Raw genomic sequence first — 16,469 nt, forward strand, 5'->3', positions numbered from 1 at the left:
TTAGGACTTTGGCTGCAGGTGGGGAGTCAGGACCAGATGATCTCTGAGGATCCTGTTTTTTAGGCAGTAATAAATAAATAAATAATGAAGCAAGGGGCATGCAGGAAATACTGATCTATCCACAGAATCATCCCAAAATAGAATAGAGCTCAAATGTTTCTAGACTGCTTCATGAAATCATAGATGCTGGAAGGGCAAAAGACCTATTAGACCTTCCTCTGTCAATGAAGAAAAGTCCTTTATGGCCAGTGATGCAATAGATGAACTTAATTATGGCCTTTGTTCCCCCTATGTATTCAGTTAAGTGACTCAAGCAATATCATCTGATGGATCCACAGAACTCCACCATGTCTCTCCTCAATCCACCAATGCCAAGAGTGTGGTATCCATCACAACCCTACACACACACACACACACACACACACAGAGCAAACAAAGGGGAATCATGCCAAATCCTATGGGCCAATCAAAGGCACTAACACATCACTATTTAATACAAGATGCAGCACTTCAACAACCATAGGAGGCACTAACTTCCACCATCTCCCCTTTGACTTCTTTCTCCCCTCTCTCTCCCCTTCCTCTCTGCCTCTTCTTATGGCGAGGGGAAATGTTGGCCAAGACCACCAGCATTCTATCCCCTATTCCATTGCCTAGAAACCAGACAGCTGCTCAAAAGCATGCTCAGATCTGTGAAAGCCTTCTGCCACACTCAGCGTACCTTGCCATGATGCTGTGGTGAGTTGGCACCTCCACAATGCATTTTTCGTTGGCCAACAAGAAGTGCTGAGTCCAAATGACTCAGTGGCAGGATTGGCAGACAGAAGGGGGAGTAGGTACTGTTTGGGATTTGGTTTTGTTTTTAAATAGTAAAGTTGTATGAAATTCCATTAGGTTCAATTCAAATCATAAGAGAAATTAGCCAGCTGTTGCTGGGGGTGTTTTTTAAAGAGCTGGGGATATTTTATGGGATGAAGTGGGGACTTTCCCCTTTTCTTTCTACAGCAATGATCATACTTCATGCAGAGGTTGAGAAAGGAAATTGCCATATTTGGGAGTAGTCTGAGACCACCAACATTGTCTGCCCTGTGTGTTCTATGCTGCAGCAGTGAGATGTTGATGTTGGAGTCCTCTTTAGTGCAGTTGTTTAAATTACTGTCCAGGAGACTTTCAAAACTCTCAGACTGAACACAGTCACATTTCTCCAGCTGGAGTCCCTGAGAAGTTCATCAGCCTGACCTGTGGGTTGTAGTGTCTTGCCCATCAAATATTTGAAGTCCAAAAGCATCCAAACAACATCACCTGCTACTTGCAGGTGGTTTTATCTATGAACTAGAGGAACCTTATTCAGATTCTTCTACCCCACTCTTTGTTGATGAAGGTTCAAGATAACAAATGCTCCCTGGGAGGAAACAGAGATGTTCAGAATATTTGTCCAAACAGAATAAAAACACGTCCCCTGCATGTACACAGCCAAATTTTCAAAGTGGCCTCAGTCACTTTTAAATTGATTGTAAGCTCCTGTGGCACAGACTTTGGATGTTTCCAGTGCTGTAAAGGGCCATGCACACTCATTGCAATAATGAGTAATAATAATAACAACAATTAATTATAATCTGTTCCCTTAATTCGCTTGCTCCAAAACTGGTGGCCCAAGCTTTTGCAAATCCACAATTTGCTGTGCATATTGCAACACTTGCACTGCATATTTGTTATGCTCATCAGAGGGTTAGTTGTCTACCCAATTTCCACATGCAGATGTTGTTGGCATGTGTCCATCTCAGTTTAAAGCACCTAGAAACTTGCTTGTGCAATGTTGGACACACACTTTTGAGTATGTGGCCCAGGATTTGTGTGTTCAAGTGGTGCTCTCAATACAGAGGCCAGTTACTTTCATCACAGAGAGTCCTTGAATGGGCAGCCTTCTGATCATCTCCTTTCACTGTTGCTGGCTAAAATATGGAAAACAAAGAAGCCAATGTATTCCCATCAATTTGGCGAGGATGGGTAAGGGGAGTGCATGTACGGTTGTTGTTTTTTTTCAGTGCAAGCACTGATGGGCCAGTGGGATTCCCTACAGATATTCCCATAGGACAGCAATAACAATGTACCTAGTTAAATCTGAATTTGGATAATGGCCAGCCCCTCTGCTCTGTACTAGGGCTTGCCTGCATGCAGTGCTGACAGTCTTCGTTTGAACTTCCCTCACTCTTCAAAACAGGTATAAAGATGGCAAGCCAATCAAGGAGAACCACACTTGCTATGTACCAGATCCAATGAAGTACAAGCTGGGCATAAGGGATTTGAGACCAGAGCATGCTGGGAACTACACCATAGTCCTGAGCAACACTAAACATGGCCTACATGAGAACCTCACCATCCAGCTGGTAGTGACAGGTAAGCACCTGATGTTTCCAAATAATTCTGTTGCTCTCTCTCATTTCACTCACGATGCCATTTTGCTCGCCAGGCCAAGTGGGAACATTGAGCAGCCTTTGACATTTCTCTGTTTAATTGATATGATGTCAGATTCAGAGAGCACCAACATAGGCTGCCCAGGGTTTTCAGAGTTCAGACTGGGGCAAAGTACCGCTGGATAAGGGCTGATGAGACTTCCTCAGAAGTGGGAAGTTGAGGGTTGCCCTGTTGCAAAAGCAACAATGAATTCCAGGCCTGTGAGTCCCCTCTAAAGATGATTTTGTGCTCCTGAAGGGTTTTCCCAGGGATTACCTTGAAGTATGTGGGAGTGGAGAACACATGCCACATAAACTCTGTAGTTTTATGAGGTACTGATCAGTGCATGCATGGACAGCGGCAGTTCATTCAAGAACCAATTCAATCTAAAAGGGAATGCCAATAGGTTCCAGTCCACACTGCCCTAAGACAGTGGGGTGCACTTTTAGAACAGGGTCTGACATTCCAGATTGCTCTGGTCGCTCTAGAAAAATGTATATGTAACAAATAATACACAGTGCCTGGTCATCTTGTATTAAAATGTATCTTGCATCACCATCACAGGCTGCTATGTAACACACATTACAGAATGTCAGATAATGGATGGTCACCATATATCACGGTCTTTGGTTGTGGATCTTCACCCTACAGAGAATTCACATTGCAGAGTGTCTGGCCATAGATGGTCACCCTGTACTGGACACACTCAAGACATGCTCCATGACACTCCATGGCTATCTATGCTTAATGCAATTAACACACATGCCAGAATAGCGAGGTGACAAGTAAGATGTGTCAAGTTAAGCCTGGGTCACATAAAGCCGATTAGTTGCCAATGAACCATTACATCTAAGGCACAGAGAGTGCAGGATCTTTTCCCTCTCTCTGTGATCACTACTGTGGCACTGTGTAGAGAAAAGCAATAGTTTGAAAGTGAACAAAGGAAAATGTAGGCTTAATATTGGGGGGAAGGAAATTCCTAAAAAGTGAACTCTGTTAGCCTGGGGACTAGTTTCCCAAGAGAAGTACCAGAAGCTCCATCCCTTGGGATATTGCAGACTAGCCTGGACAAAGCAGTGGAGAACAGCCTGTAAGGAGCAGAAAAGGCCCACATTGGTAGGAGCAGAGGAACTAGCTGAGCTCCTCTGTCTCAGATGTCTATTAATCATCCTTCTCTAGAAATACTTCACAAGTCTGCATTTTCTTTATTGTCCTTTATCTAGCAGGAACATTTGAGAGACAGATTCATTTTCAAGAGAGTCCCGGGAAAGCGGAAGCAAGCTATTTGCATTGACGGGGGTTTTGAGACAGATGAAGAGAGAGATACATGAATCACATTTATTAATCTCCATCTCTTGGGAGGTGGAAAAAAGGGGCCATGTTATCCCACTGTGCATCCACTGCCTTGCCACCTCATTTCTATGCCATTTAGCTTGGTGGAAGAGAGAGACTGAATCACGAAGGAGAATAGGAGTTTAGTGAAAGTTAGCTCGGCTTTCTTTTGTGCTTCCTGAGTTTCAGTCAGGCTGTAACAAAGAAAAAGTTACTGAGGCTGGTTTATTTTCTTTTCAATAGTGAATGCTTTTCCCCCTTCGCTTTATTCTCTCTACGCCAAAAAATATTCCACTATTGTGTGGCATGTGCGCTGCTACGCCCCACAACTTCCAGTCATTGTGCATTTCTTATTTCACCTTTCACACAGGAGTATTGCCTGATAAGTAGGGAAAGGAATAAAGAGACACTAAGGATAAAATCCTGACCCCCATTGATATCAATGGCAAAACTCCCATTGTATTCAGTGGGGCCACAATTTCACCATAAGTCTTGGTCCCCAAAAATATGTAGCCTACTCTATTCCAATCCTTCACTAAAATATATATGATAGAGAACAATCCTGCACTAGCAAAGGGATGAAGTAGATGTCTTGGTAGGTCTTTTCCAGTCTGATTTCTGTGATTTTTATTCTTCCTCTACTGAACGGTTATTTGGAGCACATCATTCGTGAGTTGATCCCAGTTGCTGTTTGTTGGTAGAGTAGTGTGACTGGATAATTTTCAGCTTAGCGGTTATTCTTGCAGTATTCATTCTGAGTGTGTGCTATGTTGGTTACTCTTCATGTCTGACTGGTCATCTTGGTCACATGGTATGGTTTCTCCTGTCTGGCTGGATGATACATTTTAAACTGGAAAAGATTGCATCAAGAACAATGAATACTGTTGTCGCTGCCTGTCTCCTTGCTTGCATGCGGAAAAGGGTGTTCAGATGAAGAACAGTCATTCCCCCAACATTTATACAAACAAAAGTCTGTGTGCACAACTGCTCATGGGTAGCCAGCAAAAGATGTTATTGCAGGATACAGCCATCTATGGCTATTAGCTGTTTTACACATATTTTCATCTTTGTGTGTTATGCACAAGTACACTGTATACACACACACAGAGCCTTATGTGCATTTTTAGCCTTTGTCAGAGATCAACACAACAGAAGGCATTAATCAGGAATAATTATTGCAGTGCAAAAATGCCATTAATCATGATACAGCAAGTCCAAAAGCTCCAGGAATATTGCGGATTGGTAAAGTGCAGACTGATGTTTCATGTACAAGCAAGGAGGGAAAACAGCAGGTGTTTCTTTTTTGGTAACAAAAGATCATCCCACAGATGAAGAATGTTCACAGAAAAGTATCTGGCAAAGAGCACAATTGTTTTTAATACGGCAGCTGCAAGTAGTGAGGAAACTAGCCTTGCTATGGATATGACTTACACAAAACTCCCATCAAATCATTCCTTGCCGGTCCCCACGGTCTAGGATTCGTGGCCTCATGCACTTACACAGCACACTTTAACTAAAGTATTGAATTAAGGGGGCAGATTATTTTGGCCAACCTTACATGGGTACATGTAGATCAAAAAAGAACATTTTGATCTTGAATTAACTGACCTGACTCTCATTTTCAGTTAGAATGTAGGGTCCATTCCATTGTCAGACCTGGGCATTTGCAACTCATTCGCCAAAAAAATTAAACACAGGGGTTTTGTTAGCTAGAATCTTTACTGAGCAGTATTTTAAACTCCTAAATAAATCACCTGACTCCTTAGTGCTAATCATTAGCATCAGCATCAAATTATAAGTTCACTACCTTCCAAATAGGATAAATTGCTGAGAGTTTCAGTAGATATTTATATGTTGGGCCTTCCACCCAGTAGGATGCCAAAAAACTCTATGGCACTTTATACAGGAAATGGATCCCCTGGCCCAGGATGGACTCACAGCTGCCTCTGAGCTGGAAATATCAATGTTTAGGGAACAGAGATTTACTTCTCCAATTGGAACTGCAGGCAGAATGTCATTACTGGAGCTGGAATTTGAACACAGGGATTAACACACTCTTCATCAGAAATCTCTCTGGATCTGTAGTGAACACAATGATCAGGGCCTCAGTTTTACATTCCCTCTGAGAGATGGCATCTTCAGCAATGCAGCATCATGCTGGGGTGCTGATTTTGTACCATCTCAGTGGGAAGAATGCCTACCTTTTCCTGCAGGCTGTCTTTGGAGGTGTGGTCTATACGCTTATACTGCAGCAATCAGAATAGCTAGGGCATAATGTGCACACAGAGAGAGAAGCACAACCATATCAAGTACAACATCACCAGCCATTTCCCCCCGAGTCTGACGTGGCCATAGAATCCACAACTGGCAAGAGAGAAGCAGAGCTACAGGTCAGGCATCAGCCCACCACAAGCTGGCAAAAGCAGATTGTGCATCGTAATTCCCACTACGTCTAACTACCCATGACAGACGTTGATGGGAACCAGGCTGACTGAATGCAAAAACTCCACACCCGAAAACAAGCAATTGTTGACTGGCCTGTTGATGAATGACCAATAGGATCCCACTACCACTCAAGAAATGCCCCTTTAAGAAGTGACTCCCTCCTTAGCCTATGCCACTAGCCACCCATTTTCCCACCACCCCTGGAGGCAGATGGAATTTAATCTCCCAGGAGCACACACACCCCTTGCCGGGTCTCATTGGTTCAGGGTAGGACTCTTGAGTCTCCAGGAGGTAGCTGATCACATTTCCAGAGTGTTCCTTCTTTACATATTTACACATCAAATACTGTCCAAGAAGCGGCGGGTTGCTGTGATTTTGTTTTGTTTGATTAAATTCTTATTGCGAGCCAAAGCTTCAAGAGAATAATGTCCCGAAGAATTTGGAGGGGAGGGAGCAAGGGAAAAGGGTGATCCTAGCAAACAGCTGGCGGCTGCAAGTCCGAGCCAGCCAAGAATGAAAAATGGGGGGGGGGGAAAGAGGGGGAAAGGTATTCTAGGCTAGACTACAAAGCAAAGTGGGGGGAGGGGAGATCGATTTATGGTCAAGCCGGCTGCATTTCATTCTCACGCTCGCACAAATAATCTGGATTTATCAGGCTTCTTGCTGAGCCCTTTATGCCACATGCAGAAGCCTCTTACCATCATATTTTGAGGGCAAATTGTACTGGAAACATTAGGTTAACTCACAAAATGGGAGAAATAACTTCCATTATCTTGCCTCTCCCCTATCCCACTCTCATCTGTCTCCTTTCCTAAACTCCCTCTAGTGTTTCCTAGCAGATATTGCATCCGCTCAGTGTGGCGCTGTTCACTTGGAATTAGCTTTATTGTACAGTCCTTGATCCCGCCAGCCTTGGTGCGGTGCCTAGCAGGGAAGGCAGATTAGAGGCTGTGTCAGAGAGCAAGATGAGGCACTTGAAATAGCCCCTCAACACTCAGTAGTAGTAATTCTCAGGCTCCTTACACACCCACTCCCCAGGGTTAAATGAGGCCGGGATGGGAGGGTGAAGAGTGCACACCTGCACAGACATTGGCTTACATGTGATCCTTGTTGTGCTAATGAAGTGTTCAGCTATGCACTGCTGTGTTAGACTTTGCTCCCGGCACTAGGCAGGTGCAGCGTGGCAATGGTGCCTAGCATTCTCATTCATGCATGAATTGGTTCCCTGTTCCACTCATCACTTCTATGCCTTATACTTATAAACTTAAGCACCTGCATAAAGGCCAATGAACTCAGGCTGGGCTGGACCACGGTGTATAATATCCTCCCAGGCCAGGTATTTGCATAAAATAAATGACATTCCTCCAAGTAAAAAGACAGGACCCCATCCTAACCACAAGCCCCGTAGGCAAAAGCCTAGGGAAAGAGACGAGTCTTCATCAGGCCATGAAGATCAGCCAACTCAAGTTGTATCAGACCACGGGGGGAAGAGAAGTCCAGTGTGATAGGCCTCATCCAAAGCTCCATTTAGTCAATGGAAAGACTCCCACTGACTTTAGTTAGCTCTGAATCAGGTCATAGGTGCGTGGGTGTGGATCTCCCACTGAAGTCACTCTAAGTTTTGACATTGTAGTACTGCTGTAAGGGGCCCCTGGAAAACACACACTTCCTTGATATTATTACTACATCCCAAGTGAAGCCTGAATTAGGAGAACCAAGACAAACATGTGAAAGCAGGAGCCTCTAAAATGAAACAATATCTATCCATCCATCCATCTCTTCATCTGTGTGACTAATACATCCCTCACCTTAGCATCTGGATTGCCAAAAAAGCCATCTCTTTGCTATCACTTTGGAGGAGCAGCTGTCCAGGCAAAGCTGAAACAGAAATGATTGTTTTCCATCATCTGGGCCAGCTAAGCAAACTAGAAACACAAACTACAAAAATAGAGGGGCCCCATTGTTTCTGATGAAATCCTGTCCAAGCCCAGAGCATGTGGATTGGGTTGCATCCCTTTCCTCCTCCGTATTCTCTGTATTGCTTAATTGGGTGTGGGCCATGGTAGAAGGGATGCTTGCTTTAGAATAGTAACGTAAGTAAAATAATTGGCACATTAGAAGTCTGCCCATCTTTTCCCTCAAATGGGGAATTTCTACTGCCAGACATGGGGAATGTGGGGGGGGGGAGGGGCTGGACACCTACTGACTTATTTATTGCAATGTGAGAAAGAGAATCAAAAAAGGAGCAAAAAAAAAAAGACGATAGGCAAACTTCCACTCATTATTAGCAAATTATGAGTAATTTTCTCACTAATATTATGTGATCCCCACAAACTGCCAGCTTCCTGCTCTAGCCTTCCACTTAGTCCTCTGTGCTCTCCTGGGAGCACATTTCATTGGAAGTAGCCAAAGCAATTTTAGGAAGAGGGAACTGGGGACTGGTTGAGTTTTGCCAAAATATCCTAAGCATTCCTCCCGGCTTTTTATTGAAGCAGTGTCTCTCCAAGTCTAACAGCAGGGAGGTGGGGGCAGCAGCATGTTGTTTACATGTTGCCCCCCATGCCCCTAGCCAACACTGCAGGTAGATTAACTTGTGCCTTTTCCTTTAGAAAAGCAGGCTAACAGGCAGTGCCAATCCTTGAAAAAACTAGAGAGCTAAAATTGCACGTTCTGGGAACAATTAAGCGGATCAGTGTTGAGCACATTGCTTTTGAACTCTGCTTAGCAAAAAAAAGGAAACAAGAAAAAACTCAATTTCCAGAAATTTGGCTGAGTCAATCAAAGGCGGAAAGCAGAGCTGTTATGGGGTGGAGCTGGGGAGAGAGAGAGTCATTCTCCTTATTAGAGAATTAAGAGAGAGAAAATTAGTCCAAAAGTTGTCTTAAAAGACAAAAAAAAGCCAAAAAGTTGTTTGTGATTTTAGCACAGGATGGTCCTTGGAGGGTTAAAACTCCCTACAACTTTTTAAATCTTTGGCTATACAGTATAAGAAAATTGATGAATTTATATTCCAGTTACCAGCCCTGCCTTTCCAAACCAACATGTTCCAGAGAAACACGAGGGAGTGTGCTCTAGACATCAGGGTGGGAGCCTGATAATCAGCGCTCCTGGGTTCTATTCATGGCTGAGTAACTGTCATGTGTTTTTTGTGTGACTTTGGGCAAGTCTCTCCAGCTCTGTTTCCCCAGATGTAGACTGGGGATAATAATATTTATCTACTTCAGAGGTGGCTTGCAGGGCCTCCATGTTCAGAAAGTGTTTTGAAAACCTTGAATGGAATGCGGCCCAAAATGTTTTTGATTTTTCCTCTCTCCCTCTCTCTCTGTGCGCTTGTGCAAGTTTCTTCTTTGGAAAGAAAATAAGGATAAATATATAATGAATATATATCTAGATCACCTGTTCAAACCTAGACTCAAGCATGTGCCTAAGTGCTTTGTTGAATCAGTCCTACGTGATTAATGAGTAAAATCAATCAACAACAGTGCCTAGTGTGTACGGAGTTTAGATCTCAGTTCAGTCACAGGTGGGGCAAGGGTTTGAGGATCATTTCAGTCACAGGTCCTTGAAACTAGAGCAAAGCAGAGGTCACTGGAACATTCTGCTCTACAAGGGAAACTCTCCATTACCGCCTCCTCAAACTTAGCAGGCAGCATGTGCGGGTTTCTCAGGTGGCAGGAGGAGCTTGTGACCCCACAGCAACACTCTTAGTCCATACAATGACTCCTGGCATAAAATAAAGATACAGTCTCTTTCACTGAGTGGGGAATGATTGGGGTCAGTGGCCCAACCTGTCTACAAATTATTGACCTCTCTATTGCTTACAGCCTAAATGCAGCACTGGAAAGGAAGGTGAAATTTACATCACTCAGATCAATTTGAAATTTACAGTAAGTGCAACTGCTTTTGATTGCTCTTCACAGTGCAGCAGCAGGGAAGTCTTTAGTTATTCAGGTCAGCTCCCACACCACCAATTACACCCTCAGCAAAGAGGAGCTAGAAATACAGTTTAAACTAGAGAAGAGAAAAACCCACCTCAATGAATTATAAATCTACTGGAACATTGTGCGTTTGAAATGTGGCCACACAACAGGAAACATTTAAGGTTTGATTTCTGATTAAATTGAGAAAACTCAGCTCAGGAGGAAGGGTGGCCAACAGAGCAGATCGAGAGGACCGAGGTGCAGTGACAGATCTCTGTGGAGCTGTAGGGTCAAGGTGTAGGACAGCAGGAGGTGCTGCAGGAGGTGTACTTAGAAATATCACCCCCAAGGGTTCAGGACTGGTGTAGGAGCGACTGCTGCACATCAAGACTGAGGTGCATTGGCAGAGTTGTTTGAGGATGCCCAGGACTGGTACAGTGGAGGCTGCTGGTGGTCAGGATCAAGGTGCATTGGTTGAACTGTTTGGGAGAGCCCAGAACTGGCATAGCAGAGGCTGCTGTGGGTCAGAAACAAGGTGCTTTTGGCACAGTTGTAGGATGAATGGACAGGATTCAGATCTACAATAGTGGAGGGCTGTTGCAGATCTAGGCTGAGGTGCATTGCCAAGCTCCATGCAGAGGAAGCTTGCAGACCTGATGAGCTCTTCAGTGTTGCTGGTCTATCACTTTCATATGCTCTAAATTCACACCAGATTTTGTTTAATATTTAAAAAAAAAAAAAAACACGCACAGACCTGTCTTATTAAATCTGTATTTGAGATGTGTAATTTAAAGTGTGACCAGAAATATATTTGGATTCTGGCAGTTGTTAAAAATGGATTCCCACATGTGCTTCACGCATACAAATGAACAAAGGTACAAGGAGCTCCCATTCTGGAAGTGTGTTGGGGGGGCAGGAGTTATCAGAGAAACACATTGGCTGTGTCTACACGAGGAGGGTTGGTAAAAAAAAAAATCCCCACCATTGCTAACATTAGGAGTCCTAGGGCAGTTAAGGCTCTTGCACCCACCAATGTTTTTAATGCTCATTTATCTAACCCTGTTCCAAGCAGGACTAGATGACAAACTCCAGTGGCTGCAGAAGCCTTATCAACACTAGGCCTCCCAGGATTGCTGCCACTGATGGAGATTTTAGCAATTCCCTGATGGGGGAATTTCTGCAAAGAGGATCTGACCCTGTGCCCTAAAAGTGAATGGAAACACTCCTGTTGATTTCAATGGGCATTATATTAGGTCCATGAACAGAGTGGGTGAGATTCACGCTCCCATTCTGGCTCCTTTGCACTGGATAAAAGGGCTGGAGCAGCACAAAGATGCTCCAGATCCAGCCAGAGGAAAATTCCTCCAGCAGATGTAGACAGCTGGAGACTGTCCTCCGAGGAACTCCTCCGAACCTTGGTGTAGGGAGCATGCTGGGGCTGGGGCTGAGGTCAGGCCTGTAGCACATAATGCTGTGGAAATTCCAAGAACCAGTGCAGCCCACCGGGCAGTCTAGCAATATTCGGAAGTGTTTGACTCCCACTGATTTCAATGGGAATCAGATTCATCTTCAGGCATGGATACCTCTGACTCGGAGAGGTGACGTGACTAGTCCAAAGTCACCTAGTAGTGGAGCTAAGGACTAGAAGCCAGAAGTTCTGACTCCCATTCTCCTACTAGAACCACAAACCACAACCTCTCATTTGAAGAAAGAATGTTCAGCTCACTGTGAAAAACAAAACAAAAAACCAGGCTTTTTTAAAAACTTTTCATTTTTAAATTGCCATTCCCATAATTAATCACGAGCTCTGCTATAATTGAGTTATGTGGCACTGTGAGGGGGAAAAATGACCGGAGGTTTTTTCAGCAAACCCCTTTAGTTTTAAGTAATAATTGCTTAAGTCTCATAAATAATTATGGCATTTGATGAATCATTTCAACTCATTTTAGGTTTCAAGTAATATTTAATAGCACCATGCAGTAAAGTAATTGTGGGATTAGGAATTAATTTGACGCTCCGGTAAATCATTATTTTAATTAGATCAAGTACAAAAATTGCCATTTCTTGTTGGGAAAGATAATTTAAATGACATCCAATATGTTCATCATTTCACCAAGAGTACAGACAATTCTGTTAATATTGAAGGGTATTACCCAACCCCCTACACACGCAAGAATACTTTCTCTCTGTCCCTCTCACATGCATGCACACACACTCTCTCTCTCTCTCACACACACACATATACATATAGTCCGTGTGCAAAACTCAGAGCTCACACCCAAGAAAACACAATATTTTTGCACTCTTCCATATTAACCTTAATGCTCTTTCTTTGGTAAAAAACACATGTACAAGTTCTTTGCAGACGAGTGGAATGAAAGATTTGAGAACCAACAGAAAAATATTCTGAGAGCATAGAAAATGGACTCTTGTCCATTGCACCAGATAAAAGGGGTTTTTGATGGTGTTTATGATTGGGAATGATTCAGTGGTGGGAAAAGAGACACCAATTAAATGAGCTATTACCAGCAGGATAGTGAGTTTGTGTGTGTGGTTTTTGGGAGGGGGGTGAGGGGGTGAGAGAACCTGGATTTGTGCAGGAAATGGCCCAACTTTATTATCATGCACATTGTGTAAAGAGTTGTCACTTTGGATGGGCTATCACCAGCAGGAGAGTGAATTTGTGTGGGGGGGTGGAGGGTGAGAAAACCTGGATTTGTGCTGGAAATGGCCCACCTGATGATCACTTTAGATAAGCTATTACCAGCTGGACAGTGGGGTGGGAGGAGGTATTTTTTCATATTGTCTGTGTATATATAAAGTCTGCTACAGTTTCCACGGCATGCATCCGATGAAGTGAGCTGTAGCTCACGAAAGCTCATGCTCAAATAAATTGGTTAGTCTCTAAGGTGCCACAAGTACTCCTTTTCTTTTTGCGAATACAGACTAACATGGCTGTTACTCTGAAACCAATTAAAAGTAGCCTTTCTCTGCAGAACACAGATCAGTAACACTCTTCCCTTAGGAATAACATCTTACATCCAAGAATCTCAAAGCAGGTTACTAACATTAACAAGTTAATCTTTATAATAGTAGGTTTTATTCCCTCCATTTTACAGATGGGGAAACTGAGGCACAGAGAACTGAAGTAGCTTATCCAGCATCACCCAGTGGGTTGGTGGCACAGTCAGGAGTAAGACCAAGGCCTGCTGACTCCCAGTCATGTGCCTTAACCACAAGATAACCCCGACTTCATCATTCTACTGGGAGAAAGAAGGGGTGGAAAGTGGATTTGTGGCGTGGTGTGTGCTACTAGTATTAGGGCCACTTAAGGGGAGAAAGAGAAAAAACTGAAACTTATGCGATAGATATCTTAATACCAGAAGGTTAATCATTTCTAAAGTGAAACACTAATTAAGGTTATTTATTCCAACTAATGTCTCATTATGGCATGGAAGCTGGGATGTTGTTGAGCCCTCTACAGTCAACAACTCTCCCTCAAAACTTGTTAAGGGGGAAGGCTGATAGAATTGCAGGCAGGGATGGGGTCAGAAGACCTTTCCTAGTCTGACCTGGCAGCCATGAGAAATGGAAAATGAGGATCCCACAGAGACATGGGATCAGAGCTGAAAAGCAAAGCTGGTCAGTCCCTAGTCAGAGAAGAGGGCTGAGAGACAAAAACAGAGGGCAGGGGTCCAAGACCGATGAGTTAGGCAATAGCTCATATTTGCATATCTTGGGCCTCCTTGGGAGGAGAAAAAAGAAGTCAACCCAAAAAAACAGAAATCTAATCTATTGTACACTTCCCAACTTGTCAAAAGCCCTCAGTTTAAAGCAGCCACAGTCAGCTACTCAGAGGGGTTCCAAAGAAGGACCCAGACGAATAAATCTGTATGATTTCCTGTTATGAGAAGCGGACAAAGAGATATGACTAGGGATGGGCAGAGCAGTCTGCATAAAGAAAGAGGCCACATTTTTACCCCAAACCTTTCTGAGGTTAGAAAAAGGTCAGTTCACTTTTGGGGGGGGTTATGCCACCATTTTTCATTTAGCATGTTTCTGCGGGAGCCAGAAATAGAAGACACAAAGTATCCCTTCCCCATTGGCAACCATAGGTACTAGAAGTGTCTCACCGAGCCTGATCTTATGAGATTTCCAGCCTAAAGTTCTGATTTTGCACCCTTTACACACACAAATAATACTTAGTCATGCCAGCAGTCCTGTTGATTTCGTGTGACAATGTCTTGCTCATTCTTCACATACTACAGTGATGAGTGCAGTATAAGCACCTGTCATCCATTGATTTCAATGGGGCAGTTCACTTGACTACAGATTATTCACGTCAAGTTTGCAAAAGAGGATCTCAGTGTTGCAGATGCAAGAGTCTTTATTAAAGTTCAAATAAGCTGCCAAAATTTTGGATGCTTATCCAAGTATTTTAGTGTTCACTCCGCACTAAGTATAACCCAAAGTCTTGTTTCCAAGATTGTGGTGGAAATGTCTTGCATATTGGAATGATCAATTTTTTTGCTCTTACTGCTGCTTAAATTGTTGAGACCCTGTATGTGGATTGAGAGATGTTTCTGAGAATTCCAGGAGTCTCAACACTACACCAAAATCTCAACATCAGGATTTGTTCTCAACTTGGCTCCAAATAGGAATTTATCATATTCTGAGGGAACACAGTAGCAAAATGACAATTTTCTGCCTACAAAAGAATCCATTTTTTCTTTAAAAACATTTGAAAAGCAACTAAGAAATATTTTTCTATTTTTCCAAACCCAAATGGCTTCATTTAATGGTTTTGCTAGTGGGGAGAATTTTTTCACACCCCTTTATAGCTGCCTTCTGCCCCCTGAGCACCATGCACTTTGCAATCCCTACTATTCTTCCCTCTCCCTTGTATCCTGTGCGTGGTACAAGGTAATGAAGGAGGAAGTCAAGGTGTCCAAATCAAAAAGACTTTGTTACAAAGACTCTGGGGCAGGGGTGGGCAAACTACAGCCCATGGGCTGCATCCAGCCAGGGCGCAGGGTCGGGGCTGCACCCCCAAGCCTCTCCCAACATCCCAGCCCCCTGCCCCAGCCCTGATCCCCCCCGCTCTCTAAACCCCTTGATCCCAGCCCAGAGCACCCTCCTGCACACCAAAACTCTCATCCCCAGCCCCACCCCAGAACCCGCACCCCCAGCCAGAACCTGAACCTCTTCCCGCACCCCTGTCCCAGCCCTGATCCCCCTCCCGCCCTCCAAACCCCTCGGTCCCAGCCCAGAGCACCCTCCTACCCCCCAAACTCCTCATCCCCAGCCCCACCCCAGAGCCCACACCACCTCCCACACCCCAACCCCAATTTTGTGAGCATTCATGGCCCTCCATACAATTTCTATTCCCCAATGTGGCCCTCAAGCCAAAAAGTTTGCCCACCCCTACTCTGGGGAGTTCATGAACAATGATAACCCTGTTCCAAACCACCAGCTGTTTGATAAGATTCTCTTAAGCCACTAACACTGGAAGTCTGGGCAGCAGGGTATAAGAACTAGGAGAGAACATCAGATGTTGCCTAAAGGGTAAGGAACCACCCTGTAACATCTTAATCCCGTGCCTATTGAAGTCAATGGGAATTTCATTGTGTAGCTTTATCCAGGAGACGTCTAACGTTCATGGCATTTGAAGGCGGCTAGGATTCATGTGGTGGAGTTTATATGTTTTGTAAAACCTCACAAAACATTCAGGCTAGTGACTGTACACCTTTTATGTGGGAACCTTTTTGGTATCATTGGTCACCATGCACCTAGCTCGTTTCTTTACCATTCCTCACTGGCTACAGCCACATACACTCCTCTGAAAACCAGGCCCGCCCAGGGAACGACACTGCTCCAGCTTTATGGATGGGCAATATTTGTCACCTCACTTTATGGGGTTTTGGTTTTGTTTTTTTTAGAGAGGCCCAAAATCTATGAAAAGGAGACAGACTTTGACAAGGTCGCACAAGTGAATCTTGGAAGCACACAAACCCTTCAGTGCACTGCGAGCGGAACTCCAGACCCCAAGATCATGTGGGAATGGGAGCCATGCGCCCCTGCAGACACGCTGTAAGTGCATACTCCTGGGGCTCTCTTCTCAGGGTGAGCTGGTTACATATCATTTGTTTCTTTTTCTGAGAAATCCTCTTGCCAATATGCTTGGGCATCTGTGACATGGAAGACTTTAATGTCTGGGTATAGGACCAGTGCCCCTTCTTTATACTTTTCAAAGGGCAAGTCCAGGCCAACAGAAAGCTCTTGGAGCTTGAAGTCATCTGTCCACAGCATGGACAACCA

General features: G+C 44.1%; 1 protein-coding gene across 2 annotated transcripts in view; it reads left to right on the forward strand.

Annotated features, from left to right (window-relative positions):
• Positions 1–16,469, forward strand: part of LOC311525979 (vascular endothelial growth factor receptor kdr-like) — a 182,288-nt gene that overhangs the window by 89,134 nt on the left and 76,685 nt on the right. For both annotated transcript variants that reach the window (XM_084638534.1, XM_084638535.1), the window contains exons 9-10: positions 2,222–2,397; positions 16,091–16,241. In XM_084638534.1, coding sequence (XP_084494660.1) covers positions 2,222–2,397; positions 16,091–16,241 — 327 coding nt within the window. The remainder of the gene's footprint in view (positions 1–2,221; positions 2,398–16,090; positions 16,242–16,469) is intronic.

This window comes from Lepidochelys olivacea, assembly GCF_965140295.1.
Source record: "Lepidochelys olivacea isolate rLepOli2 genome assembly, chromosome: 9".
Lineage (NCBI taxonomy): Eukaryota > Metazoa > Chordata > Testudines > Cheloniidae > Lepidochelys > Lepidochelys olivacea.